General features: G+C 41.1%; 1 protein-coding gene and 1 long non-coding RNA gene across 2 annotated transcripts in view; both read right to left on the reverse strand.

Moving 5' to 3' along the window:
* Nucleotides 1-2,764: 2,764 nt before the first annotated feature.
* Nucleotides 2,765-12,778, reverse strand: LOC144340572 (uncharacterized). The gene is made up of 2 exons (XR_013416823.1): nt 12,606-12,778; nt 2,765-3,115 (listed from the first exon to the last, which is right to left on the reverse strand). It is a non-coding gene; the product is annotated as an uncharacterized LOC144340572 (long non-coding RNA).
* A 504-nt stretch (nt 12,779-13,282) lies between these two features.
* The window catches only part of SYCP2L (synaptonemal complex protein 2 like), a 68,002-nt gene continuing 54,133 nt past the window's right edge, over nt 13,283-27,151 (reverse strand). Inside the window, exons 21-25 of the mRNA XM_078001062.1 lie at nt 21,548-21,649; nt 20,526-20,632; nt 17,858-17,949; nt 15,050-15,149; nt 13,283-13,294 (exon numbers count right to left, since the gene is read on the reverse strand). Coding sequence (XP_077857188.1) covers nt 13,283-13,294; nt 15,050-15,149; nt 17,858-17,949; nt 20,526-20,632; nt 21,548-21,649 — 413 coding nt within the window. The remainder of the gene's footprint in view (nt 13,295-15,049; nt 15,150-17,857; nt 17,950-20,525; nt 20,633-21,547; nt 21,650-27,151) is intronic.

Consider the following 27,151-nt stretch of genomic DNA (forward strand, 5'->3'; position numbering starts at 1 on the left):
CCCTGCAAAAAATAGGCCTCGGTCTTTGTCACAGGAAGGATGGGGAAGGAGTCAAGAGGGGAGGGTGCTTCATGCAGGCCTGGTCAGCTGAGGTTCCAAGTACAAAGGCCAGGAGTTCATCTGCTGCCTGAGGGCAAAGCAGATCCTCAGGGGAGCTGCTTGGAGGACGGAAGGTCAGAGCACAGAGGAACACCTAAAATGACAAATGAGGCTGAGGCCACAGATGGCAACAGAGTCTGCCGGGGTAGCTACAGGGCTGCTCCCTGCTACAAGTGAGTCAAAAAGGAAGGGAGCCTGAGTGCAGAGCTGGGAATGGGCCCAAGGGTTGGCTCAGTCCCCAGGGTCAAGGTGAGGAAGCTGATGCTGCTCTTTTTCCCTGAGGGCTGGATGTCAGCATCTCCAGGATGCCTCCTGGTCCAGCCTTCTCCCCGTGTTGCCTGGAAAAGCACATCAATTCCTGCCTCCTGCCACCCCGCACCATCTTTCCAGGCCTGAGCAGCTCACACACCACCCGGCACAGCACTCCCCAGGCTGTTTTCCTGTTTCTCTGTGGAAGCGTTGGACTGATGTCTGTCTCCCCATTAGACTGCCACTCCTTGCAGACAGGGGCAAAATCACATTGAATCCTTGGCGCTGAGCACAGCACATGGCACACAGGAAGTGCTACAAGGATTCACTGAAGAAGACAATGTGGAATAGGGCCTCTCTGGTATTTTCAAAGAGATGTCCCCAATATCCCCCCAATATCCCAAGCTCATGGTTTTTGCAACTTCCATCAACCCATCCTCAAAATCGCTCTTTAAATCTTACACCTACCATAGCCTCTCCTCTCTGTCCCCTCTTTTTCATTCCCAGTCCTATTGTAGTTGAGGCCTTTATTGCAACAGTCACCTCTCCCAGTGTATTGAATGCAGCCTTCACACTGCTACCGGATTAACCTTCCAAAACCACTGTGTTCCTGTGTCTTCAGTGGCTGCTTCTTACCTACAGAATGAAGTCCTCCCAATCAAGCTGGTAAAGACACTTTAGTCTGGGCCTAGCCAAACTTAATTCCCACTAATATTCCATAGTATTACGGCCTCACATTCTGCATTTTCATCTCTGTTCTTATATTCATGGAGGCATCCCTTTCCTAATCCTAGAAAAAAACTCCTTCATCCTTCAAGATCTATTTCAAGTGATACCTCTCCTCCAGGAAGCCATCCTGCTCACCGCAACAAAAATGACTTCTACCTCCTCATAATCCTGATGGTGCTCAGTTTACGCTTCGTTTTGGCACTTGTCACATAGAGCCTTGATTTACAGTGACCTGGGTGTCTTACTGTCCTCTCTAGACTAAGTTCCTTGCAGCTAAGATAGTGTCGTATCCATCCCAACATCCTCCACGTCAGCTAACTCAAGGGTTTGTAGAGAACAGTGCTCAAATATATGCTCACTAGGTACTGGAAGTCATATAAATTCTTCAGATGTACTTCGATGAAGACAGGTCCATGTAATGGCACTGAAATCCATACACTCTCAGGTCATGAGAAACTGTGAGCCCTGAACTGGATATACCTAAATGAAATGAAGTTAGTTAACCTCATTCATGCTTTTGGACATAAAAAATAAGTGCTCTTGGCTGGGCATGGTGGCTCATGCCTGTAATCCAGCACTTTGGGAGGCCAACGCAGGCAGATAACCTGAGGTCAGGAGTTTGAGACCAGCTTGGCCAACATGGTGAAACCCTGTCTCTACTAAAAATACAAAAATTAGCCAGGAGTGGTGCTGTGCGCCTGTAATCCCAGCTACTTAGGAGGCTGAGGCAGGAGAATCACTTGAACCTGGGAGGGAGAGGTTGCAGTGAGCCAAGATCAGGCAATTGCACTCCAGCCTGGACAACACAAGCGAAATTCCATCTCAAAAAAAATGAATAAATAAATATATATATATATATATATATATATATAGAGAGAGAGAGAGAGAGAGAGAGAGAGAAGAAAAGATGGCAAAACTGGACTTATAAACATTATTTTAGACAAATTAAACTGTAAATTAATAACCTACATAATGTAACTAAGTTTTATTATATAATGAATAAAGTATTCAATCTGTAGTCTTTCACTTCACTTACCCAGTCACGAACAAAGTTACTTTGTAGATGGCCTTAAATTATGTAGGCTTCATTTTTCCAAAATAAATTCAAATGCTTAACTGTATGTGCAGCTTCATCCACTCAGACTTCACTAGAGCATTTAGTAATTAATAACAACATGATGAATATTTCTGCCCCACTAAAGGTGACACTTTGTTGAAGCGCTGGAGAAATGAGAGTATTTGCAGATCAAATGAGACCGCCTAGTAAGTTTACTCAAAACATATCACAGGCTGGGCACAGTGGCTCATGCCAGTAATCCCAGCACTTCAGGAGGCCAAGGTGGGTGGATCACAAGGTCCGGAGTTCAAGACCAGCCAGGCCAAGATGGTGAAACCCTATCTCTACTAAAAACACAACAATTAGCTGGGCGTGGTGGCACGCACCTGTAATCCCAGCTACTTGGGAGGCTGAGGCAGAGAATCGCTTGAACCTGGGAGGCAGAGGTTGCAGTGAGCCGAGATCATGCCACTGCACTCCAGCCTGGGCCACAGAGTGAGACTGTCTCAAAAAAAAATTAATTAATCAATTAAAAAAAATGTAAAGCCACCATTTTTACCTGAGCTATCTTCATCATCTTCAACTCAAATTTCTCCTTCCAAGAGATACATTAAATCGTATTTATACAGATGCTGCTAAGGTGTTTTATTTACACAAAACTTGAAGACATTTCTCCAACAAAAAAAGTCCATTTTACTTTTAAAATTATAAAAAAAAAGCAACACCACTCCAAGTTGTTTAACATCCTGAACTTTCTGTTAACACTATCTGACCAAATTTTAATAAGAAAGGTTAATTTTTATGAACAAATAGATAACTCAATTGCAAACTACCAACATATATTCTGTCTGAACTCAGCAGTTCCCAGGAATGCTGTTTGAAGGGGGGGAAACTGAATGCATACAGAGCACGGAAGTCTGGCTAACGCGGCCTGAGCCCGCAGTAACCTTGCTCTTTATCTTCGTCTTCAGGCAGCCCAGGCTGGCAGAAAAGGAAAAGGAGAGCAGTAATTAGTCAAGGCCAAAGTGTCCTCCTCTTAGTCCCTAAGAACCCTGTGAGCCAATATGAGCATCACTCCTTTTTATTCGCTACATCTCACTAACTCAGGTATTCAGTGAAGCATCTTACATGTTCGTCAAAAGCTCATGTCAGTGTCCTTGGCAGAGACTGCCTGGTTATCCTCAGAAACCTCTTCAATACATGCCACTCTGAAGATGTACATGCCGTCTCTCAACAGTTTAACATAACAGGAGATTTTGTTGGATGTTGGAGATAAGACGGCTCTTTCTCCGTTATAGCATCAGATGAAGTGGGTGGCCTGGCTTTAAGGGCCACACTAGGAAAACTGTATGTTGTTAATAAACAGAATGGCAATCAGCCCTATTGTTATTATTATTATTATTATTTTGAGATGGAGTCTCACTCTGTCGCAAGGCTGGAGTGCAGTGGCATGATCTTGGCTTACTGCAACCTCTACCTCCTGGTTCAAGCAATTCTCCTGCCTCAGCCTCCTGAGTAGCTGGGATTACAGGCATGCACCATCACGCCCAGCTAATTTTTGTATTTTTAGTAGAGACAGGGTTTCGCCACATTGGCCAGGCTGGTCTCAAACTCCTCACCTCAGGTGATCCGCCCACCACGGCCTCCCAAAGTGCTGGGATTACAGGCGTGAGCAACCATGCCCTATTAGCCCAATTAGATACTCATAAGTAAGAGGTTGGTAGGAGCTGGTATCAACCGAGGGAACAGATTCTCCCATCCCACCCAAACTCCAGGGCACATGCCTATTGAGAAGAATGGCAGAATCACCTGTGCGACGTAAGTTATTTCTCTATTTTTTTCTGTGTGCAGCATGTGTAATTTAATTCAGGCATCACAGATATGACTAGTTACCTATCCAACACCTATTCTCCCCCGTTTCCTTAAAAACAGAGGCCCTCACTTTTGGGGAGTGCTGTGACACACTCAGGCAAATTTTCACCTCTCCAGATTCCCCTGCAACTAGAGTGAGCCCTGTGACCTAGTTCTGGTCACTGTGATGCAGACAAAAATCTATCAGCTTGGGCTTCCAGGAAAACTGCTTCCCTGATTTTAAAAAGTAGGGAGGAAGCTGGGCATGGTGGCAGACGCTTATAATCCCAGCATTTTGGGAGGCTGAGACAGGAGGATAAGTTGAGCCCAGGAGTTCAAGACCAGCCTGGGCAACACAGCAAGGCCTCATCTCAAAATAGACTAAATGAATAAAAAACGAAAGAGGGGAGGGCGTTGGCACACATCTTTTACCTTTTAGTTTTACTCAACTCCTTCTTCCTGCCTGGGGTGTAGAAAAGATACCTAGAGGCTCAACAGCCACGCCGTGATTATAAAATTCCCAAGTCACATAAAGAATGGTAAAGCAAAAAGCTCAAAGAGCCCAGGTCCCTAATAACTACTTAAAGCTGCTGTGCCACTGGCCCTGGACTACGTTGCTGCTCTTCACAGGGGAAAAAATAAAAGCCCTACTTGGTTTAGCTGCCAGAGTCCAATTTCTGTTACTTGTGACCAAATGCAACACGCACATTTAGTTCACATTTAATCCAATTCTCTATTGGAGCTGGGAATTATTCCAATATTTTTAGAGCAGATTAGTCTTTTTTAATATCCTCTTTTAGTCCTATTTTGATTTGGAGATTTGTTGCTATTGCTATGTCCTCAAAAGAAAACAGTATTTTTTTCCCTCAATAATGTAAGTAATTCAAGATATGTGTACAAAGATACTCACTACAAATTTTTTTAATCATAATTAAAAATAACCTGGATGTCGCTCATAGGGAAAAGGATATTTAAGTTATAGCATGTTTATAAACTATTTTGCAGTTATTAAAAAATAAGATCTATATTGCTGCCTAAGAGGCAAGTCCTATTTTTATTGCTGAATGAACGAATAATATATATTTAGTATATCATTAAAATATATTTACAGGCTGGACGCAGTGGCCCACGCCTGTAATCCCAACACTTTGGGAGGCCAAGGTGGGTGGATCACCTGAGGTCAGGAGTTCGAGACCAACCTGGCCAACATGGCAAAACACTGTCTCTACTAAAAATACAAAAAAAAAAATTAGCTGGGTGTGGTGGGAGGCACCTGTAATCCCAGCCACTCGGGAGGCTGAGGCAGGAGAATCGTTTGAACCTCAGAGGAGGAGGTTGCCGTGAGCTGAGATCCTGCCGTTGTACCCCAGCCTGGGCAACAAGAGCAAAACTCCATCTCAAAAACAAAATCAAAAACATATATACGTACACATGTGTAAATATTTGTATATATTCTGGTGTAAGCATCAGAATAAATCTTTGGAAGAATATTCTCCCAACTATCAAGAAATGTTTATCTCTGGATCATGGATAAGAGGAAAGGCTGGGGAGAACAAGAAAATGTAACTCTTTATAAACTTCTATGTTGTTTATTACACAAAAGTAACTCCTATCTGTCTTTTTTTTTCTTTTTTTCTTTTTTTTTTTTTTTTTTTGAGACAGAGTCTCGCTCTGTTGCCCAGGCTGGAATGCAGTGGCACAATCTCAGCTCACTGCAACCTCCACCTCTTCGGTTCAAACGATTCTCCTGCTTCAGCCTCCCGAGTAGCTTGGAATACAGCCTCATGCCACCACACTCGGCTAATTTTTTGTATTTTTAGTAGAGATGGGGTTTCACCATTTTAGCCAGGACGGTCTCCATCTCCTAACCTCGTGATCTGCCCTCCTCGGCCTCCCAAAGTGCTGGGATTACAGGCATGAGCCACCGTGCCCGACCCCCTATCTTTCAGTAAGTTGTAAAAACACAGAACGACCTAAGATAGAAATTAAATTTACTTTAAATATCACCACACAGAAATAAACTCAGCTGACATTTCTACAACATCCATTTAGAATCTAGACCTCTTACTTCGCATCCAAGTACATAAATAAATGCAAACTCTCATCCTCCATAACCGCCCTCCCCCTGTTGGGTTATCTCTGCACTTGATCTTAGCCAAAAGATCTAGTGGGGTGATAGTCCGATTATCTCATTCGTCACTCCTTCTCATCCTCTTGCTGGCTTCATCTCCTCTACCTGACTTCAACACATTGGAGTAGCCCAAGAATGTTGTCCTGGGCTGCCTCTCTATACTGAGTCCCTCAGTCAATTCATCCAGTCTACGTTCAGCCCCCAGCTGTGAGCTTCAGTCTCAGATATTCAGTTACCCACATGACAATGCCATTCAGATGCTGAGATCACATATGGAATGCATGTCCTGAATGTGAGATGCATATCCATCCTTATCCTCCCCTGGCCAATCAACTGGTCCTTTCCCAATCTTCCCCACCTCCTTAAGTGACACCGGTTTCCACCCAGCTGCTTAAGCCCCAAACCTAGAAGCTGCCCTTGATCCTGCCTTTTCCCACCTATCACATCCAAGCCATCAGCAATCCTTCCAGATCCTTCTCTACTGCCCATATCATCCAATTCTCCACCCCGAAACATACATGCCTTCGAAAATAGTCCTTTCACTACTACCCATTCATTGCAATTGGAATAAAATCCAAACTCCTTACCATGGCCTGTAAGGTCCTGGGTCACCCCCACCATCCCCACCCACACCCTTCCTAACTTCATCTTACGTATTCTGCCCTTGCTTCTTCTATTGCGGCCCTCCCTAAATTCTTAGAATATACTAAGTATATTAATATACTTAATCTCAGAACATCTGCCTGGGCCATTCCTTCTGAAATGGACTTCCTCAGAAGCTGCTGGCTCCATCTCAACCTTCAGATTTCAGCTCAAATGTCACATCCTTAGAGAGGTTTCACTTGGCCTTTCCTCCTTCCACGCTGTGAGTCTCTCTCTTATCCACAGTATTTTCCTTCTTAGCACAGGTATGAATCCTCATCTGTTTCCTTTATTACCACCACTTAATCCTATAGAACTGAGGTCAGGGATCCTGTGGATATCGTTCTACCCCAGCATCTAAGACAGTCCCTGGCACCTAAAAGACTTAGTTGTTTATTGAGTAATGAGCAGGCGCATACTCATATAACATTTCATACAAGTGGGATCATGTTATATATGCTTCTTTGCGACTTTTCACTTACTGTTAAACATCTTCTCAAGTCAATTAATATCATCTAAATCTTTCTTTGTAATGGCTACATGGCATATCATACGACTGGGCATCTAGGCACTTTCCATTATCTCCCTATTACGATCAAGTTTGTAATAATATATATTATCGCACGTATCTTTGCACTTGTCCAATTTCATCTTTAAGATAATTTCCTAGAAGTGGAATTATCAGGTCAAAAATAATAAAGCACAGTCTTGGACATGAAAACAGTTTTTTTAAAAAAATCACCTACTCTATTTACTCTCAAGTTAAAATTAAACTAAATACAAGTTTTGCAAAAATAATTACTATACTTTCAAGTTAAATAGAATTACATCCTTATAAAAATATACTTGGATATGGTCTGCTTACAAAATCTACTTTAGACCTCTAAATTACAGAAAATCCCCAAGTGGATATCTGTATAAAAAGCCATATTAGTAAAAGCTGTGAGAATGAACAAAATAATATTCAAAGAATCCAGCTGGGTGGGAGGGTTGCTATCCTTAAAGAGACTGCATCCAAGAACAGAATAGTTGGTGGTTGTCTCACACATTCCATACTTATTTACTCTGTGATCCTCCATGACTCTGCCAGAAAATTCACGAAGCAGGAGCACCATCAGCTGAAGGACCATTCAGCAAAACACAGGGCTCTCAGAGATAACTATAAGCTTCCTCCTTTGAAAAGCTCAGAGTCAGTTCCATTGGTCTCAAATCCCCTTGCTTTAGTAGCTGCTGAAAGATGGTCATCAACCCCCACATCCTCACCTGATGCTGTGTGTACATCTCCTTCTGGACCCCAGTCCATCTACTGCTCTTCCCTGCCTTCCCCACTCCCTGAGGTCTTCCTCTCCTGCCCCTACAATTCAATCTGCCAGCAGCAAACGAATATCCTTAGCCTCTTCTAGAAGAAAATATTTCCTTTCCTCTAACTAAAACATGGCTGGTTTCTGAAGGTACCACCTCCCCCGACACCCTGACTCAATTGAAAGCTTTTTTTCCTCTGAAATCCCGTGACTTCCTGGCCAGGCAGAGGGGTAGCGTTCTCCTTGCTCCCCACTGCTGCACACAGGCATGACTCTGACTCTCATAGACACCTCCCTGCTGATGTTTGTCATCCATCTGCATTCTACTATCAACCTCCTGGCCCCTTTGTCCACTGGGCCCTGGTTCCTATCAGCTTAGCAGTAATTACAACACTATCACGAAGCATCTGTTTTCAAGCTCCGGCTTCTTGGTTCTTCAAGTCCCTCCTTCTTCTAGTAGTTTCTTCAGTGCCACCACAGCTATGTGCACTCCAACCTGTTATCATCACAGATGTCTTGATTCTCAACATCCCACATTCTGACCACATCTTCCAGGCCTTTCGCCATCACTTGTTCTCCTTGCTTACCTGGACAATTTTATCCACAGGAAATGCCCATCCGTTGAACCCATTACTTTATCTAACTGGTCCATCAAAGGAACTGGCTTCAATTTCTCCTTCCCAGTCAGGCTTAAGGTGCATCACTCTAACAACTCCTGAGCAAACACCTCAATTTCTTGGACTGAGACTGCCTCTGGATTCTGGCAAAACCACTCCCCTAGATGAAGCCTTCTCTCTAACTTTCTTTACACCTGAATCTGAGCAGAATTTTGCTGGAGAAAAATCATGCAAGAAAGCTCATTACAAACCTCAAAAGGACACTTAAGGCTAACCAGAAATTACTAGAATCAGCAGTACACTAACTAGGAAGAAAGAACAGAAATTATTGTTAATGATTTTAAATGTTTCTCCATTAAGTTCAGTGTTGCTGCAGACATTGTATCCCTAGTTTTTTAAGAGTCTTATTGTTTATTGGTTGGATTTTACTCATGAATGGGTGCTGAATTTTTATCAAATGTGTTTTCTGAATTTACTAGAATAAGTATGTGGTTATTCTATTGATCAGGTAAAAATAAATTAATAGATTCTTAAATGTTAAACCATCCTTGCATGTATGATATCCATCTACTTCTAATGGCTTTTCTTTTTTTCTCCTCAATACACACACATACACACACACACACACACACACACACCCTCCACCCATACACATAATACTGGTGGAGTATGTTTGCTAAATTTTTAGCATTTTTGTATTTATGTTCATTTGAGACTGATCTATAATTTTCTTCTCATGATTGTCCTTGCCCTGTTTTGGTATCAAGGTTATAGAAACTTCCTAAAATAAACTGGGAAGCTTTCCTTTTCCCCCTCTTCCTTGGAGTCATTTGTTTATGGATTACTTATTCCCTATAAATTTGATAAAACTTATATTAAAAATATCAGGACCTGATGTTTTTTTTTTATAAATTAAGGATGGGCTTTTTATACTATCAATTTAATTTCTTTAGTTATGATTCTAGGTAATACATATTCATCTAGGAAATTGTTCATTTCATCTAAGTTTTCAAATTTGTTGACATATTGCTGTTTCTAATATATTCTTTTGCTTTCTAAGGCCTCTATTAATTGGTCATTTCTACATTGGTTATTTCTACATTTCATTCATATTCATCTAGGAAATTATTCATTTCATCTAAGTTTTCAAGTTTATTGACATATTGCTGTTTCTAATATATTCCTATGCTTTTTAAGGCCTCTATGAATTGTTTATTTCTACATTTCATTCAAAATTTCAATTGTGCCTTCTCTATCATTTTATTTTCTTGATCAGTCTGAAGTGGAAGTTTGTTTAATGCATTTAGTCTTTCTAAAGAACCAGGTTTGGTTTTACTCCTTCCCCTATGGTTTCCATTTTGTTTATTTCGGATTTGAAACTCATTATTAACTCCCTTCTAATTGCTTTGGATTTGTACCAGTACTCTTTTTTCTAATTTGTTTTTCAATCATGTTCTGTCTACTTTTTCCCCTCTCCTTGTCCTTATACATTAGAATCAGCTGGTCAAGTTTCAAAAAATAACCCTGCTGGGGCTTTGAGAGTGGTAGATTTAATTCCTTTACTAATGTAGGCAGAATGGACACCTTTATGTTATTCCATCTCCCATTCATTGGTCCTGATTTTAGTGATAATGCATTTAGAATTTCACGATTAAGCAAAATACTGGCTTTTGAGCTGAGATTTATCATACTACAGAGTAACCAGTCACTACTATTTTATTAGGTTTTATGCAAATTCAAAAACAGATGTAGAATTTTCAAATGCTTTTGGAAATAAAGATAATCATAATGATTTTTCTCCCTAGATCTATTGGTAATTAATGTATTAGTATATTCCCTAATATCAAACCATCTTTGCGTTCCTGGAATAAATCTCATTTGTTCATGACAATATGCTGCTAAATTCTGTTTGCCAACACTTTATTTAGAATTTTGGTGTGGTGGTTGTTGTTGTCATTATTGTTGTTGTTGTTGTTGTTATTATTATTGAGACGGAGTATTGCTCTGTTGCCCAGTCTGGAGTGCAGTGGCATGATTTCAGCTCACTGCAACCTCTGCCTCACGGGTTCAAGCAATTCTCCTGCCTCAGCCTCCCAAGTAGCTGGGATAACAGATTCCCATCACCATGCCCAGCTAATTTTTGTATTTTTAGTAGAGATGAGGTTTCACCATGTTGGCCAGGCTGGTCTCAAACTCCTGATCTTAGGTGATCCACCCGCCTCAGCCTCCCAAAGTGCTGGGATTAATAGGTATGAGACAACATGCCCAGCCTAGAGTGGTTATTTTAAGTGAGATTGTTCTGTACCTCTCTTTGCAATTTTTGTCGCATTTTGACATTGTAATGCAAGATTTATGTTAAAATTAGGAAATTTTTAATCTCCTATGTGCTAGAATGGTTTGAGCAGCACTAACATTATCCTTCCTTTAAAAAACTAGTAGAATTCCTCTGTGATATAATCTGGATCCTACACATATTTATAGGGTACTTCCTTGACAACTTTGTCTCTCTCTTCTATGAAGATTTTTCTGCTAAGGTGTCCCATCTATTTAGAAGTTCATTTTGTTAAACTGTATTTTCCTGGAAAATTGCCCAGTTACTCCGGGTTCTCATCAAGACTTGGATGTGCACAGACATCTGCAAGTTAAAATGTTAAATAAACTGTAGTTCCTGCTTGAGCCACATATTCCTCCCACCCTAAGTCTTCCTTATCTAACTGGCAACACCATCCTTCTCATTGCAAAAGACAAAAACCTAGAAGACTGACTTCATTCTTCTTCCTTTACCTACTGCTTCCAGCTATCAGCAATTTATTAACTCTAGCTCCAAAATATATCTGAAATCTCTCTATTTCTCACCACCTCCACTGCTATCCTCCTGCTTAGAATCACTATCTTGGACACAAAAAGACTTCTGGTTAGACTCTCCTCTTCCAGTCTTCATTCCTCCCATCAATTCTTAACATAGCATCTAGAGTAATTTTCTTAAAATATAAATCAGATTATATTATCCTAATCTATTCCCAGGTTAGGATCACCAATACCTTCACCAAAAACCACATATATTTTCTCTAATCCTTAGTATAAAGTTCAAACTCCTCAACATGGACCATGAAGCCTTACCTCATTGAGAGTTTACCATGCTCCCAACTTCACTTCAAATAACTGCCTCCCTTACTGTTTCTCAAAGATGACCCCACCTGACCCTGTTACTTTAAACCACAAGTCTAGTTTCTTCTTATTCTTGAAACCTCATCTTAAATGTCATTTCCTCAGAGAGACCTTTGATGAGCAACCTATCTTAAGTTGACACTTCATACCACTGCTCTCTGCCAAAGCACCTTGTTAATATCCCTCAAAGCACTTGTTGTCATCATTTTGTTTACTTGCCACTTTTCTATCTTCCTTCAAAAAATGTATCTTTTAATGGGTTGCCTCCATTAAACACGTTTGTGTGTTAACCACTGAACAGGCTGAATATACCTAACCTGAAAATCTGATATCCAAAATGCTCCATAATCCAAAATTTTTTAAATGTCAATGTCAAAGAAATGTTCACTGGAGCATTGTGAATTTCAGATGTTTGGATTAAGGATGCTCAACCAGTACATATTCTGCAAATATTCCAGAATCCAAAAACATCTGAAATCCGAAACACTTCTGGTCTCACGCATTTTGGATGAGGGATGCTCAACCTGTATCTCTATGTCCATCATAGTAATTGATGCAGGGTAAGCATTCAGTTATAAACACTTACTGAAGGAATGACCCAGACCCAAAAGGATAGTTTCTAAGATGGGAGAAATTGCTGTAAAGGAAAAGCTCCCCTGCAGAGATGCCCTATAAACAAAGCGTTACAGTATCTTTTAGAGCTTGTCCCCTGCCCTGACCCCAATTCACATCCACTGAACAATGCAAATCTTTGCACCTACCTGAGGGCTGCAATCACAAAACCAGGCTTTGGCTTTCTTACGAAGTCTGAGTTGATTTGAACCTAGAAGAAATTGGTTCATCTCTTATTACATTCACATTAGGCAATTTAAAAACAAGAACATACATCTAGATACATCCGCATATCAGAGTTATTTCACAGACCATTATATTACTTAATTATAGAGACCAACAACCAAGGATATTAACATAGAGATTAACATGTTCATTTGATTCCATTTTATGCATTCTCTCTGTCAGTACCACTGGCCCACAACATACCCAGAGGTATTTCATGGGCACTGTCAAAGCACTGAATCCCTAACTCCTTGGAGTTCTAAGCTAGGGGCCGAAATAATCCAGTCTGAGGGATATTCTTTTCATTTCTTTAACAAAACACATAGGCCATCACTGACATGAAAACATAAGACAAGGACAGACAAGGGATACCTGTTTGACCTTGAATAAGGCTGACTAACTTCTTATAAGGCCCTTGCACATCAAGCACTCAGCCCAGGGCCAGGCACCCATAAGCACTCAGTGTGAGCTAAGAGAATCACCATCATCCCTCACTGGCAAGCCAGAGGACAGTTTTCTTGGTGTTTGGAAGAGAAAAGAACAAACGTAAAACCCCAAGGGAGGTATATTTAGGAGATGGTTGTTTTTAAGGCATTTAAGTTCACACAGGGACCTGTTATCAAAGAGAGATGAATGCAAATAGTAATTAATATCTTACAATATTTGAAGAGAAAGTTGCCTAAAATTGGGGATTTAGTCAAAATAAATGAATCCCCCAGGTTTCAGAAGACTAGGGGATACAATCTTCTCTAGTGCTTAACACAGTGTGGCTTTTTATCAGCTGTTCTCAAAGCGTGTCTGGGGAACCCCTAAGAAACCAAAGGTTCTGTGAAGTCAAAATTATTTTAGTAATAATAATAATAATAATATTAAGACATTATTTGTTTTTTTAAATTCTTACTCCCTCAAAAATGTCCAGGGGAATTTCCCAAAGGCTACATGACTCACAACAGATTAAACTCAGAAACAGATACGAGAATCCAGCCGGCTTCTATTAAGCCAGACATTAAAAAGATTTGCAAAAACATGAAGCAATGCTATTCTTCCCACATGCTTCCTGTTCTGAAAAGTCTAGTTATTTTTCACAAAAATCTGTTATTTATATCAACACGAAAAGGTTTATTGTTATTTTAAAATAAGTGTATTTTTAAAAATCTGTCTCAATTTTTAATATGAAAACTATTCACAGAGAGAACCCACATAAGCAGAAGCTCTTTGGGAATCCTTAGTAAATGTTAAATATGTAAAGAGGTCCTGATTCCACGACCTTGGAGAACCACTCACTCCCAAACATGGGTATTAAGAGAAGACGGTTTAAAAGGTGTCAGCACCTTTAACTATACATAATGCAACACGGAGGGAGACGGTGTGTGAGGGATTGTGGGAATGGTTCATACAGTCATTATCATTAACTGTGTTAACTGGAGTAAAAGGCAGGATAGATAACGCAAATTTTAAAAGATTTTTTTTTTTTGCTTTGAAATATATGCATGACCAGAAGAATATCCTTCCTAAAACCACGTGCCTTAAATTTCTGTGAAAGCAGTTGATTCTCAATTGGAAGATAAAGCTTTAACTATTATAAGTTTATATGGGGATTCCTTTTGATTATTCTAATGGGAAGAGAACACTAGAATTTTCCCTCAGGGCAGAAGTAGAGAAGTAGGAGTCCAGACTCAACTCTCCCCTTCTTTGGGCTCCGAAACATGGGACGATATCCCAAATGGATAGAAAGAGAAGCCCCAGAGGATGCACTGACAAATTACAGTCCAGTGAGTCATAGCACGATCAACCCATTTGTTGTTTAAAAAAATGTGTAAATGAGTAAAATAGAATATAGTCTATCAAAAGCACAATTTTGTATATAACTGAACATTTGTACGAAACTGAAAACTGTTTACTTAGAAGCCTAAACATTTTTCTCAAAATCTAGTCATTTTAATTTTTAAAAATACTGCTTGAAAATAAAACAATCGGCATTTTTAAAAAACACAGAAATTTGGATGTTAGGCTTTTCAAGATTTACGCTTCTCGACTGGTATCATTAGCCGCACTCTATCCTCAGGGAGGTGCCACAGAAGCGGCCAGTTCAAAAAGATGCAGCTATTTCGCTAGTTATGGGAGTTTCACCGTCACCAACTGCCCATTCTCCAGCTAAAGCATTACCTCGTACTTCAACCAAGATTCTGCTAGAAAGAACACCTTTCCAAGTACCTTAGCACTTGCAGATCACAGAAAGATTGCAGATCAGCAGACTGTTTCCCCCAGAATTCCTAAGATTGAACAAAAGTTTTGTTTAAGTAGTTAGTGTTATTTTTCCCTGGGAAAGATCTGAAGTCAGAAAATGTTCCAAACAAAAGAAACTTACCAGAACCTCCTTCTCAAGGTGTTCCAGGGCCTGAATATCCTTCTTAAGACTGCTCAATTCTTGAAGAACCAAATTTTGAAAGCGCTCTAGTTTATTGAGTCTAACAAACGTAAAAGCAGTAAATGTCATTGGGACGGCTTGGATGTGACAGCAGACTTTCTTAGTAAGTCATCTGATTACAAGGCTACTTCAGATTCTTCTCCAGACATTTCTTGTCATGGGAACACATGGTGTCTCCCTTCTCTTCCCTTCCCTTCTTGCCTGCTCATCCCCAACCTGGAAACCTCACTATGCAAACTCTCAGGTCATCTTTTTCTTTTTTTTTGTTTCTGAGATGGAGTTTCACTCTTGTTGCCCAGGCTGCAGTGCAATGGCGCAATCTCAGCTCATTGCAACCTCCACCTCCCGGGTTCAAGTGATTCTCCTGCCTCAGCCTCCAGACTAGCTGGGACTACAGGTGCGCGCCATCAGACACAGTTCATTTTTTTTGTATTTTTAGTAGAGACGGAGTTTCACCATGTTGGCCAGGCTGATCTCGAGCTCCTGATCTCAGGTGATCTGCCTGCCTCGGCCTCCTAAAATGCTGGGATTACAGGCGCGAGCCACCGCACCTGGTCTCAGGTCAGCTTTCAACAGCAGCACAGAGGAAGCTGATTTTTTTTAGTAGAGAACAGGACAGATGACTCCAGGGAAGATGAGACTGAGGCTCCCCATCCCTTCCTACCTTCTACTTGCTCCCCTTTCTCTTGCATTAAGCTGGCCCTGAAAGCTGTGGTCAGGAATGAGCTAATACACTCTTTTCCCACATCTACATTTTAGCTCTAACATTTCTAAAAGTCGCTATTCTTTGTCTAATGGTCATATTTGCTTATTTGTTAATTTTCTTATTTGCTTGCTTATAGTTTGTCTTCTCTATTAGGTCAAATGTTTCCATGAAGAGCATCTAAAACTCGTCCTCACCTCACTCTCATACCAAGCACAGGGCCTGGTATCCGACGTTGCTCAGTGTGCATTTGCTGAGTGAACGCATAGATAATTGTGTGCCCTTGAAAGAGTATGGGAATTCCACAAATGCAAAGTCCTTCATGAGCTTGCTTTCACATTCAAAGGACACTGCATGCATACCAGACTTTGAAAAATAGTAAAAATTTCTATTCAGTCATAATGTATTCCATCCTCAGAAACTTTCTGTCTCGGTTAAGCAAATCAACTGGCCATTCCTTTCTTCCCTTCCTTCAGTTACAGGCCATTCTCTCCAACAAGGAACAAGTTCTACTCTCACCTTCCCTGTGCCATTCGACTCTTTGTTTCTAAAACCTCGCTCAGGAAGCACTTCCATTGTAATCACTCGGAATTAACTCAAACCACTACAGAAACCCATCCCTCCACTCGCCTTCCTCGCCCCTCTGAAATCCTGGCACCTTTGTATTTCTTGTTACATGGTCATAAGGGTGTGTGTGTATGTGCACATACAAATGTATGTATTGTGTATGTATGGTGTTTTCTTTTTTTTTTTTTTCTTTGAGACAGAGTTTTGCTCTTGTCACCCAGGCTGGTGTGCAAGGGCATGATCTCGGCTCACCGCAACCTCTGCCTCCCAGGTTCAAGTGATTCTCCCACCTCAGCCTCCCAAGTAGCTAGGATTACAGGCATGTGCCACCACGCCCAGCTAATTTTGTATTTTGAGTAGAGACGGGGGTCTCTCCATGTTGGTCAGGCTGGTCTCGAACTCCCAACCTCAGGTGATCCACCTACCTCGGCCTCCCAAAGTGCTGGGATTACAGGCGTGAGCCACCACGCCCAGCTGGTGTTTTCTTACTGTGGTAAAATACACATAACATAATATTTACCCTTTTAAACATTTTTAAGTATAAAATTCAATGGCATTAAGTATATTCACAATGTTTTGTAACCATCATCACTATCCATTTCCAGAACTCTTCCATCATCCCAAACAGAAATCTGTACCCATTAAACAACAGCTCCTCCTTCCCCCAACCTTTGGCAATCTCTTTTGCACTCTCTGCCTCTATGAATTTGACTATTCTAGGTACACCTCATATAAGTGGAGTCACATAACGTTTGTTCCCTGTTATCTGGTTTCTTTCCTTTACCATAATGATTTCAAGGTTCATCCATGGTATAGCATGTGTCAGAATTTAATTCTTTTTTTTTTTTTTTTGAGACGGAGTCTCGCTCTGTCGCCCAGGCTGGAGTGCAGTGGCGCGATCTTGGCTCACTGCAAGCTCCGCCTCACGGGTTCACGCCATTCTCCTGCCTCAGCCTCCTGAGTAGCTGGGACTACAGGCGCCCACAACCGCGCCCGGCTAATTTTTTGTATTTTTAGTAGAGACGGGGTTTCACCGTGGTCTCGATCTCCTGACCTTGTGATCCGCCCGCCTCGGCCTCCCAAAGTGCTGGGATTACAGGCGTGAGCCACCGCGCCCGGCAGAATTTAATTCTTTTTTAAGGCTGAATAATAGACCATTGTATGGATATAGCACATTTCATTTAGCCGCATTTTTAACATATATATCCATGCTTGCCTTGTCTTCATAATTGGATAATAATTTTTTTTAAGAACAGCATTTTAGTATCATGGTAGACCATGAGGCTTAAGAAGGACATTTAGTTCAACCCCTTATCATATGAGTGAAGAACCAGAAACCCAGAAGGGTTAAATGACGTATCAATCCTCATATCTGCTCAGGCCCCAACTCCTCAGGGCCCTAGCACAGTGGTCATGAGACAAACATTGTTGGTGAGTGATCATACTTCCATGACTTTGTTTGAAAATCTAATACTTACCTGTACAGTTGCATCTGGTTTAAAAGTTCTATTAGGCAATCTGGTGCTTTCTTTGCATTTTCCGAATTAAGTGGACGCTTTCCGTACCTAAGCTAAATCATAACAACAATAACAAAATGATCAAATTTGGGTTTAATATAATTACATAAATTGAGTGTATGTTTTGTGTTAAAAAGATGCTGCCAGCATGCAATGATATTCATAGCAAACATGAGTGCTAAACAAGTGTGATCAGGCATCATCCTACACACCTGTCAGGTATTACCCCAGGTTCAGTACCAATACAGAACAAGCTGAAATAGAAAAATTTATACTCATGCTACCTGATGTAGTTTGCATATTTGTCCCCACCCAAATCTCATGCTGAAATGTAATCCCCGATATCGGAAGTGAGGCCTAGTGGGAGGTGTTTGGGTCATGGGGACGGATTCCTCATGGCTTGGTGCCATCCTCACAAATAGCGAATCATGACACCTGGTTATTTGAAAGTGTGGCACCTCCCCACCCCTTGCTCCTGCTCTCCCTACGTGACACACCCACTCCCCCTTGGCCTTCCACCTCGAGTAAAAGCTCCTGAGGCCTCCGCAGAAGACAAGCAGATGCCAGTGCCATGCTTCCTATTTGGCCTGCAGAACCTGGAGCTAATTAAACCTCTTTTTTAAAAAACATAAATTATCCAGTATCAGGTATTTATTTATAGCAATTCAAGAATGGCCTAATATACTACCAATACACATAATGAATACTATGAATAAATTTCTATTACTAATTGGCTTACACCGGTATCACAGAAAATAAGACTCTGGAGATCTAAGTTAGTTAAATGAATGTTGGTTAGAGTAATATACTTCTCTCAAATGTACTAATAAATAAGTCATTTGGGATTTATAAGTAACAGGACAAAAAAGGAAGATTGAAATGGTTCCAATATTCATCTTGCAGACAAGATTTGGGGATGGGCTGTATGCAGTGTCTCAAAAGTCTGCCACCACTCGGCCAACCACCAATCCACAGTCTACCTCCATCTTTATCTCAGATTCCTCTCTCTTTTTTAAAAAAATAGAGACAGGGTCTTGCTCTGTGGCCCAGGCTGGAGCACAGCGGCATGATCATAGCTCACTGTAACCTTAAACTGCTGGACTCAAGGGATTCTCTTACCTCAGTCTCCTGAGTAACTGGGACTACAGGTGTATGTCACCATGCCTGGCTAATTTTTAAAAACATTTTTGTAGACACAGGGTCTCACTATGTTACATGGGTTGATCTTGAACTCTGGCCTCAAGCAATTCTCTCCTCTTGGCCTCCCAAAGTGCTGGGATCCATAGGCATGAATCACCGTGCCTGGCCCCAGACTCCCCTCTAGTCCACTTGGTTCCCTCCTTCCCTTCCTCCTTGTCTATCACTGTGACCAAATCATTGCTTTCCGGTAGTTCAGTTGTCTGAAAATGCTACCAATGAAACCAAACTATCAGTCTGATTTACACATAGGTCCACTTGGTCTCACTGGGGCAAATGGACATGGAATAGCTGTCTGATAAATACAAACCACAATTCATAAAGACTGAAATCAGTGACCACAGCTAAGACAAATACCCCTCCCCAAACACTTAGAAGCACCTTCACATATGAAGGCTAACAACAGCATTGATAAATAATATGAAGTTGTTACTTTAAATTCATAATGAACTAGCTTCTCCTTCTTTCTTCTTTTTCAGCTTTGTTGAAGTATAATTGACAAATAAAAATCAGGCCAGGTACGGTGGCTCACACCTGTAATCTCAGCAGTTTGGGAGGCTGAAGCAGGAGGATCATCTTAGGCCAGAAGTGTAAGACCATACTGGGCAACATAGCAAGACCCTATCTCTACAAAAAATTTTTAAAAGTTAGCCAGGTGTGTTGGCATGCACCTGTAGTCCCAGCTACATGGGAGGCTTAGGTGAGAGGATCACTTGAGCCCAGGAGTTCAAGGTTAGAATGAACTATGATTTCACTGCTGCCCCCAGCCTTGGCAACAGAACAAGATCCTGTCTCTAAAAAACGAAAAACAAAAGTTTTATGTATTGAAAGTATACACATGATAGATATACATATACGTTATGAAAGGATTACCACAGGCCAAGCTTGGTGGCTTACACCCGTAATCCCAGCACTTTGGGAGGCTGAGGCAGGTGGATCACTTGAGCCCAGGTGTTTGAGACCAGCCTAAGCAACAGAGTGAGACCTTGTCTCTATTTTAAAAAAAAAAAAATTTTTTTAATGATTACCACAATCAAGCAAATTAACATATTCATCACTTCACATAGTTACCTTCTTGGGGGTGATGTTGGTAGGAATACTTAAGATACACTCTCTCAGCAAATTTCAAGTACACAGTACATTATCACTAACTATAGTGATGTTATGTTATAGGTTAGGTCTCCTATGCTGTATGTTAGGTCTCCAGAACTTACTAACTTGTAACTGAAAGTCTGTATGCTCCATCCAACATCTCCCATTTCCCCTACCCCGACCCCGGGGGTAACCACCATTCTACTCCCTGTTTCTGAGTTCAACTATTTTTAGATTTCAATATAAGTGAGACCATGCAGTACTGTCTGGCTTATTTCACTTAGCATAATGTCCTCCAGATTCATAACACTCTCGTTTTTTACGTTTTGTGGACTATTACCTCGTATTTTCTTTCCAGTTTTCTAGAGAAGTTTTCAAAGGTTGGGAGAATGGCAGAATCGTTCAAGTTCTCCGGCACAACTTCTAGGGATGAAGTGGAAATTCCTTCTGGAAAACAAAAATAAAACATTGAATAAAACTAACAAAGTGTTCAAACTAGACTTGCTCAATTCATCTGTTGCCCAGAGGATGAGTTATTTGGAAGCACAGATGCGAACCATGGAAGCCCTGCTGACTGCCCGGACATGACCTCGTTCTCTGGCAAGTGCTCATTTCTTCCAAACCTTCCCAGCACTTGAAAGCAGGGCAACTGACATTCTGTCTAAGAAGCAGGCCAAGGTGTTGTAAGAGGTTCTGAGGAGGACATATGGCTAGGGTATTTCTCTGGTGTAACTGCTCCTGGGTGCCCCTTGCTTGCAAGGGGTCTGGTGCTGTTCTGAGGGATTTGCAAGCATCAGTTCTTTTAAGTCTCACAAAAATTGTGTGAAGTAGGTACTGTCAGGATTCCCATTTAATGGAGCTCACATAAGTTTTGTGTGCTCATACCAGCAGCTCCTGGATTCAAATCCAGGAGTCTGGAATCAATGCTTTCAAATCTGTTGTGTTGGAGCCCTTTGTTTCAAAATGTGTGGTACCATTTGTCCAGAAGGGCAGCCTCAAACATGCAGACATGTCATATCATTCTTCTTAATCGGTATAGATATTTCACACACAAAAATTTGGTTAATAACTATCAACTGTATCAGAGACCTACAACTTTAGGAATGCTTGGGCCCTGAAAATTGCCAGAAGGAAGAGTTAAGAGGAAGAAATAAAAATGCTAGGGGATAATGGCACTTGCTTTTATCTATAATTTGTGCAACAATTTGCTTGTCTCCAAAAGCACACAAAGCTTAGTTTTTAGGATTTTGTAGCTACTATGATCTTAAAACTATACCTCCCTTGTAATTCATGTTGGTACATCCTGTGCTGACCCACTTATCCCACTCCTACTTGAACCACTGGCTGGGTGCATGATGTTACCTGGCAACTCTCTTTCTTCTGTTATTGAGAAAGGGGATCCTGGAGCAACCTCTTCTTCCAATCTTGATTGTTTTGACTTAGCAAAACTACCTTCTGGTATGTCTAAAGGCAAACAGAGCAAATTTCCTTTTGACTCAAAATTATCTTGTTCATTTTTTGGCAGTTAATATCTAACTTTGACAAGTAGCATCTGAAACTTGTCCCCTGCCTGTTGCTAATGAGTTACTCGGTGCATTGACTAGGCACAGCCCAAGTATCAAAGCACGATGTCTACTGATACCCGAACATGGGAACAGGCATCCCTTTGATGAGCTCAGTTACGTTTAGGAACCCTCTGCTTAGCACAGACCGCTCACTAAGCAGAGCGTTCCTAAGTGAAGCAGTAATGGTAGACATCAAAAGCAACGTTTCCAGGGTTCTGAGCTACACAGCAAGACAGCAAGGTTACCAGGCAGATGGGCCTGTGGAAGTGCTTCAGCTCACATCCTGGAGCGCGCCATCTGCTGGTGACACTGGCACATCGGCGCTATGCTGAAGGCTACGTCATAAACGAGGCCATCTTGCCTCCTCACAGCTGAAGTGATTTTGAGAGACTCGAACATAGATTCCCATTTCAATTCAGCATAACGCTAAATATTTCCTATGCTGATGTTCACTTTTATCCCAGACATGTCTGGTCCTCACCTGGGCCCTCCCAATCTTATCAATGGCACCACCATGGTTCACAGAGCCCTGGCGTTTTGCTCAACTCCTCCTTTTCTTTGCTGCCCGCTTCTCCTCCATCCTCAAGGTTCTGCCTATGGAACGAATCCCTCCCTTTCTGAGTTCCTGCCCAAGACCATCTCCCTGGAGGAAGTCCTGAATCCTTCACCTTCAACTGTCACTTCCAAATCTCTCTCTTGCCTGAGCTCTCTCAAGCGGCCAACTTGTGTCTCCAAGTATTGACATCTTTATTTCAAACCCCACTCGAGTCTATCCCTCCCCACCTAAACCACTCTCTCTCCCCCACCATACCTTTAGTTGTGACATCATCTGACTTCTCTTTTGTCACACACCTGTCTAGTTGCTGTTGATTGTTCTCTCTGAAAGTTCTGGAATTCAATTTCACTAATTCATTCCATGAATATGTGGACGTTACTATGTGCGAGAGGCAGGGCAATGCGGCTGGCAGATAGCGAGAGGTAAAGAGGCAAGTGACCTTTCCTCCACTCTGCTCCTGATATCCTGGTGTCCTTGTAGTTTGTCGAACATCCCTGCCACAGTCTTACCTCAAGGCCTTTGCACTTGAGACTCCTTCTGACCAGCGTACTTCCCCATAGATCTGCACCAAGGATTTCTCCATCCATCTAACCTTAATTTTCAATGTAGCCTCCCAACTCTTCACACTCTCTTCCCAGCTTAATTTTCTTATCAGCCTTTATCACATACAACATACTACATGTTTTACTTGTCCGTCATCTGTCTCCCACACTAGAGAGTAAAGCCCAATGAGGGCAGGCATTTTGTTTTCTTCACTACCATATCCCTGACACCGACAGAAGTGTCTGGCACATAGTAGACACTCAATAAACATTTGTTCAATAAATGAATAGATGAATGCTGCAGAATACCCAAGCTCCTACAAATAAAACACCTGATATGCCCAATGGAGATCTCAATACAACAGATAAAGAGTTTATTTCAATTCTGTTATTCTAATTCTCCTAGTGGTGAGGGTAGAGGTAGAGAAACAGCACAAGCTTTAGAGACCTAAATAGCCACTATATATTTGCTATAGTGGCCAGGCTTTGGGCTATTGCTACAAATTTGCCACCAAGAAAATAAAAGTTCCAGAAGGGGCAGAACAGGCAGTAAGGAAAAGAAACTGCCTGTATTAATAGACAAATAGCAATTAGTACATTTAACACTTTAAGACAAATAGCAATTAATACATTTAGCACTTTAAGATCTGATAAAACTATCTTTTGGAGGAAGCTATAAATATATGAATTTGGAAAAAAAAGAAAATGGTAAACAAGAGAGGTAAGAAATACCAACTAAGAGAGGAAAAGGATTATCTCAAAGCAAAAAGGACTAAACCAGTAATAATAGTAACTAGTAATAACTATTAAGGACAGACCTCATGGGACACCCTAATTAGTATTCTATAATAGTACTTTCATAAACTGAAAAATTCATTAGAGATCACATTTCCATTCTGCAGAACTTAGAAAAGAAAGAGCCAGTATCTAGCCTCTCTGTAATAAAAAAAGAAAAGAAACACATTAAGAAATACTCTTATTTGTGAGAGGCATCTTAAAGGAGCTAGTACCTCTTTTCTTCCCATTGCACTTAGACTTAGGTGTGTCCATTTGTTTGAAAGGTTTGGATGGATATTTTCTGGGGGGATCCCATCATTTCAAGGGCAAAGATTTTTAAAAATCAAAAAAAGAACCAATTACAACTCTATCCTTTTCTTTTTGCTTGCATCTTCTGTGGTGTCTATACCCCAGTTAGGGCCAAAAGAAACCACCTAAAAAGGATTCCACCTACCTCAATTAGGCACTGATCAACAATCACCACATTTCTTTTCCTTACTGCCTGTTCTGCCCCTTCTGGAACTTCTTTTTTTTTTTTTTTTTCTTGGTGGCAAATTTATAGCAATAAGCCAAAGCTTGGCCTTGAATTTCAATCCTCCCCCCTTTGCCGCCCACCGAGCATACCTGGGGCAAAGCAAGGCATCTGTCAGCACAGACACTAGTTACATCCACCAAAGAGAGAAGTCCAGGAACATGATGTAAATAACCTGGTCACCCCCTGAATGAATTACGCAGAATCTGTGAACCTACTAACAAGGGATCATCCAGATGGATGGCTTCAGAGACACAGAAATCGCTAGACTTCTAGAAACCTTCTTCGAAGTGGCAGTGCTGGTGAAATTCTTTACCTGTACCAAAGCCATGGCTCTCCAGGGAGCACAGGCTCCTGCACAAGAACCAGCACTTCATCAGGAGAGGCTGCAGGTCCTAAGTGATGTCGTTGGCTCAGTTTTGTTTCCACAGTAACCGTATGCTGCTTTTCACTGTCATGTTTCAATGTTTTCATAACAGAGTTAAAACTACATACAGAAAACACCTCAAAAATAAACACAAATGTAGTCAAGTCATCTTAAAAGAACGTGAAATCCGTGTGTATGTGTTAGTGGCTGTAAAGAGGGTGTTCTGCTCTCACAAGAACCCGGCTTCATTTCCAAGAAAAGTGAAGACAGGTACGATCTGAGGAGCTTCTGAACTTCTCTTGGGTGGCCGACTGGGCACAAGTTTCAGTGAACGTATGTTTGGCATCTGTGTTGTATTTTTCAACTTGCAAAACTTCTGTTAAAAACAATGTTTAATGCCAGACCAGAACCAATCCTGTGGTTAACAGCCAAGTTCCCCTAAGTTAAGGCATTTTTTGAAACCCTGCTCTGAAGTGACATCCTGTGGTAAACAATGATAAAGGCCAACAGTCTTTACTGAGCAAGAACAGAATCTACTGAAAGATCCTCCATGTGGTTTTTACAACGCTTTCCCAATGCAAGTGCTTTGTTTACCGATGTTTATTAAGTGCTAAGAGTATGATAATTTAAAGACGATTTTTACTGTTGAATACTCAGTCTGATGGGGACTACTAAATATCTTTTGTATAGATTAATACAATTAAAAATGGATAACTCAATTGATAATAAATATTTGTGACTACATATACATGCTTAAATATGGAATCAAGCAGAGTTTCATTATTAAATGTTGGGTTTTTTGTTTCATTTGAGACAGGATCTTGCTTTGTCACCCAGGCTGGAATAGAGTGGCACAATCATAGCTCCCTGCAGCCTCATCCTCCCAAGCTCAACCACCCCCATGTCAGCCTCCAGAGTAGCTGGGAACACAGGGACATGCCACCATGCCTAGCTAACATTTTTGTAATTTTTGTAGAGACAGGCTCTCACTATGTCGTCCAGGCTGCTCTTGAACTCCTGGGCTCAAGCAATCTTCCTGCCTCGGCCTCCCAAAGTTCTGGGATTACAGGCATAAGCCACCATGCCCAGCCTTAAATGTTGGGTTTTCTAACTTTCTTACTCCATTCCCTTGACAAATACTTATGGAGTGTATCTATATGCCAGGCACTGAGCTAGGAAGGGGCTATCCTCTTGACTCCTTCCTGAATCTGGAGACCTCTCCAAGAAGGTAGATGATGGCAAAATTCAAAATCTTAAAAAAAAATTATCCTCTGGCTGGGCATGTGGCTCATGCCTGTAATCCCAGCACTTTGGGAGGCTGAGGTGACAGATTGCTTGAGTCCAAGAGTTCAAAACCAGCCTGGCCAACATGTCAAATCCCTGTCTCTACAAAAATTACAAAAATTCATTGGGCATGGTGGCATGAACCTGTAGTCCCACCTACTTGGGAGGCTGAGGTGGGAGGATTGCTTGATCCTAGGAAATCGAAGGCTGCAGTGACCCAAAACTGTGCCACTGCACTCCAGCCTGTCTGAGGGTCCCTCTGACACACGTCTCTTCTTCTCTCCCAGCTTCTGTTGGAGTGCTGGAGGAGAGGGAGTTAAGGGAAGGGCTCCTGCTGATCGTACTACAAAAAGGAAAGACCAGTTGGACCTTAGACTCTGTTTTCCAAAAGAAACATCAATCCTGTAATGAAAATGCTGAAAATATTTTTTAGAGTAATTCAGGCAAAAAGAACAAAAGGACAGTGATACCAGGAGGAAAGATGCAAAAAGGAATTGTGAGCAAAATGATTAAATCTGAGTGTAAATCTAATAAAACACTGAGTGAAGTAATACCAACAGAAAATATTTTACGAATTAGAAAAACTGGAGAAGCAGCTAAATGGTCAGAAGAATAAGTACAGCACAGAATGCTCATGAAATTCGGATACAGTTTTCAACCATAAGGCAAGTCCAACTGGGCCTTAATATAAGCCCCAATAAATTCTAAACAATATTGCACAGACTCTGTTTCTCTGACCATCTTGCAAAAAGTTAGCAAAAGGTAATGAAATACCTTTAAAATAACCCATATGTTTGGAAACTAAATGTTCGGAAATGTGATTGAAGTTAGTGTTTGAAGGTCCTTCTTCTGTTTGGAATATGGTAAAAATATTAACTTGAAGCTTTTAAAAGTGTGTGTGTTAAAATTTCTAGGGTTAACTTTAGAAATAGGGGATGAAAACTTCCAAACTAGGAAAAGGGGGAAAATGATTAAAAATTATAAATCTAAATGAAGGCAAAGACAGAAACAATGAGAATGTGGGACAAAGACAAGAAAACTCAATCCAAATTTATCAATGGAAGCACAATGGATTAATCGTTCCTATTAAAAGAGATTGTCAGATCAGACTTTTTAAAATCCAGGTAAAAGCTCTTTATGTGATAGCAATTCACAAGGGTGAAAAAAAGATTGAAGATGAAGAGTCACTTCCTGATGCACCTAGTAGCACTGCCTCAAAACATATAATATACAACAAAGGGAAGTAGATAAGTGCATACAGAACACTCATGAAATTTGGATGCTGTTCTCAGCCATAAGGCAAGTCCAATTAGGCCTTAATGTAAATCCCAGTAAATTCTAAA

This window comes from Macaca mulatta, chromosome 4, assembly GCF_049350105.2.
Source record: "Macaca mulatta isolate MMU2019108-1 chromosome 4, T2T-MMU8v2.0, whole genome shotgun sequence".
Taxonomy (NCBI): domain Eukaryota; kingdom Metazoa; phylum Chordata; class Mammalia; order Primates; family Cercopithecidae; genus Macaca; species Macaca mulatta.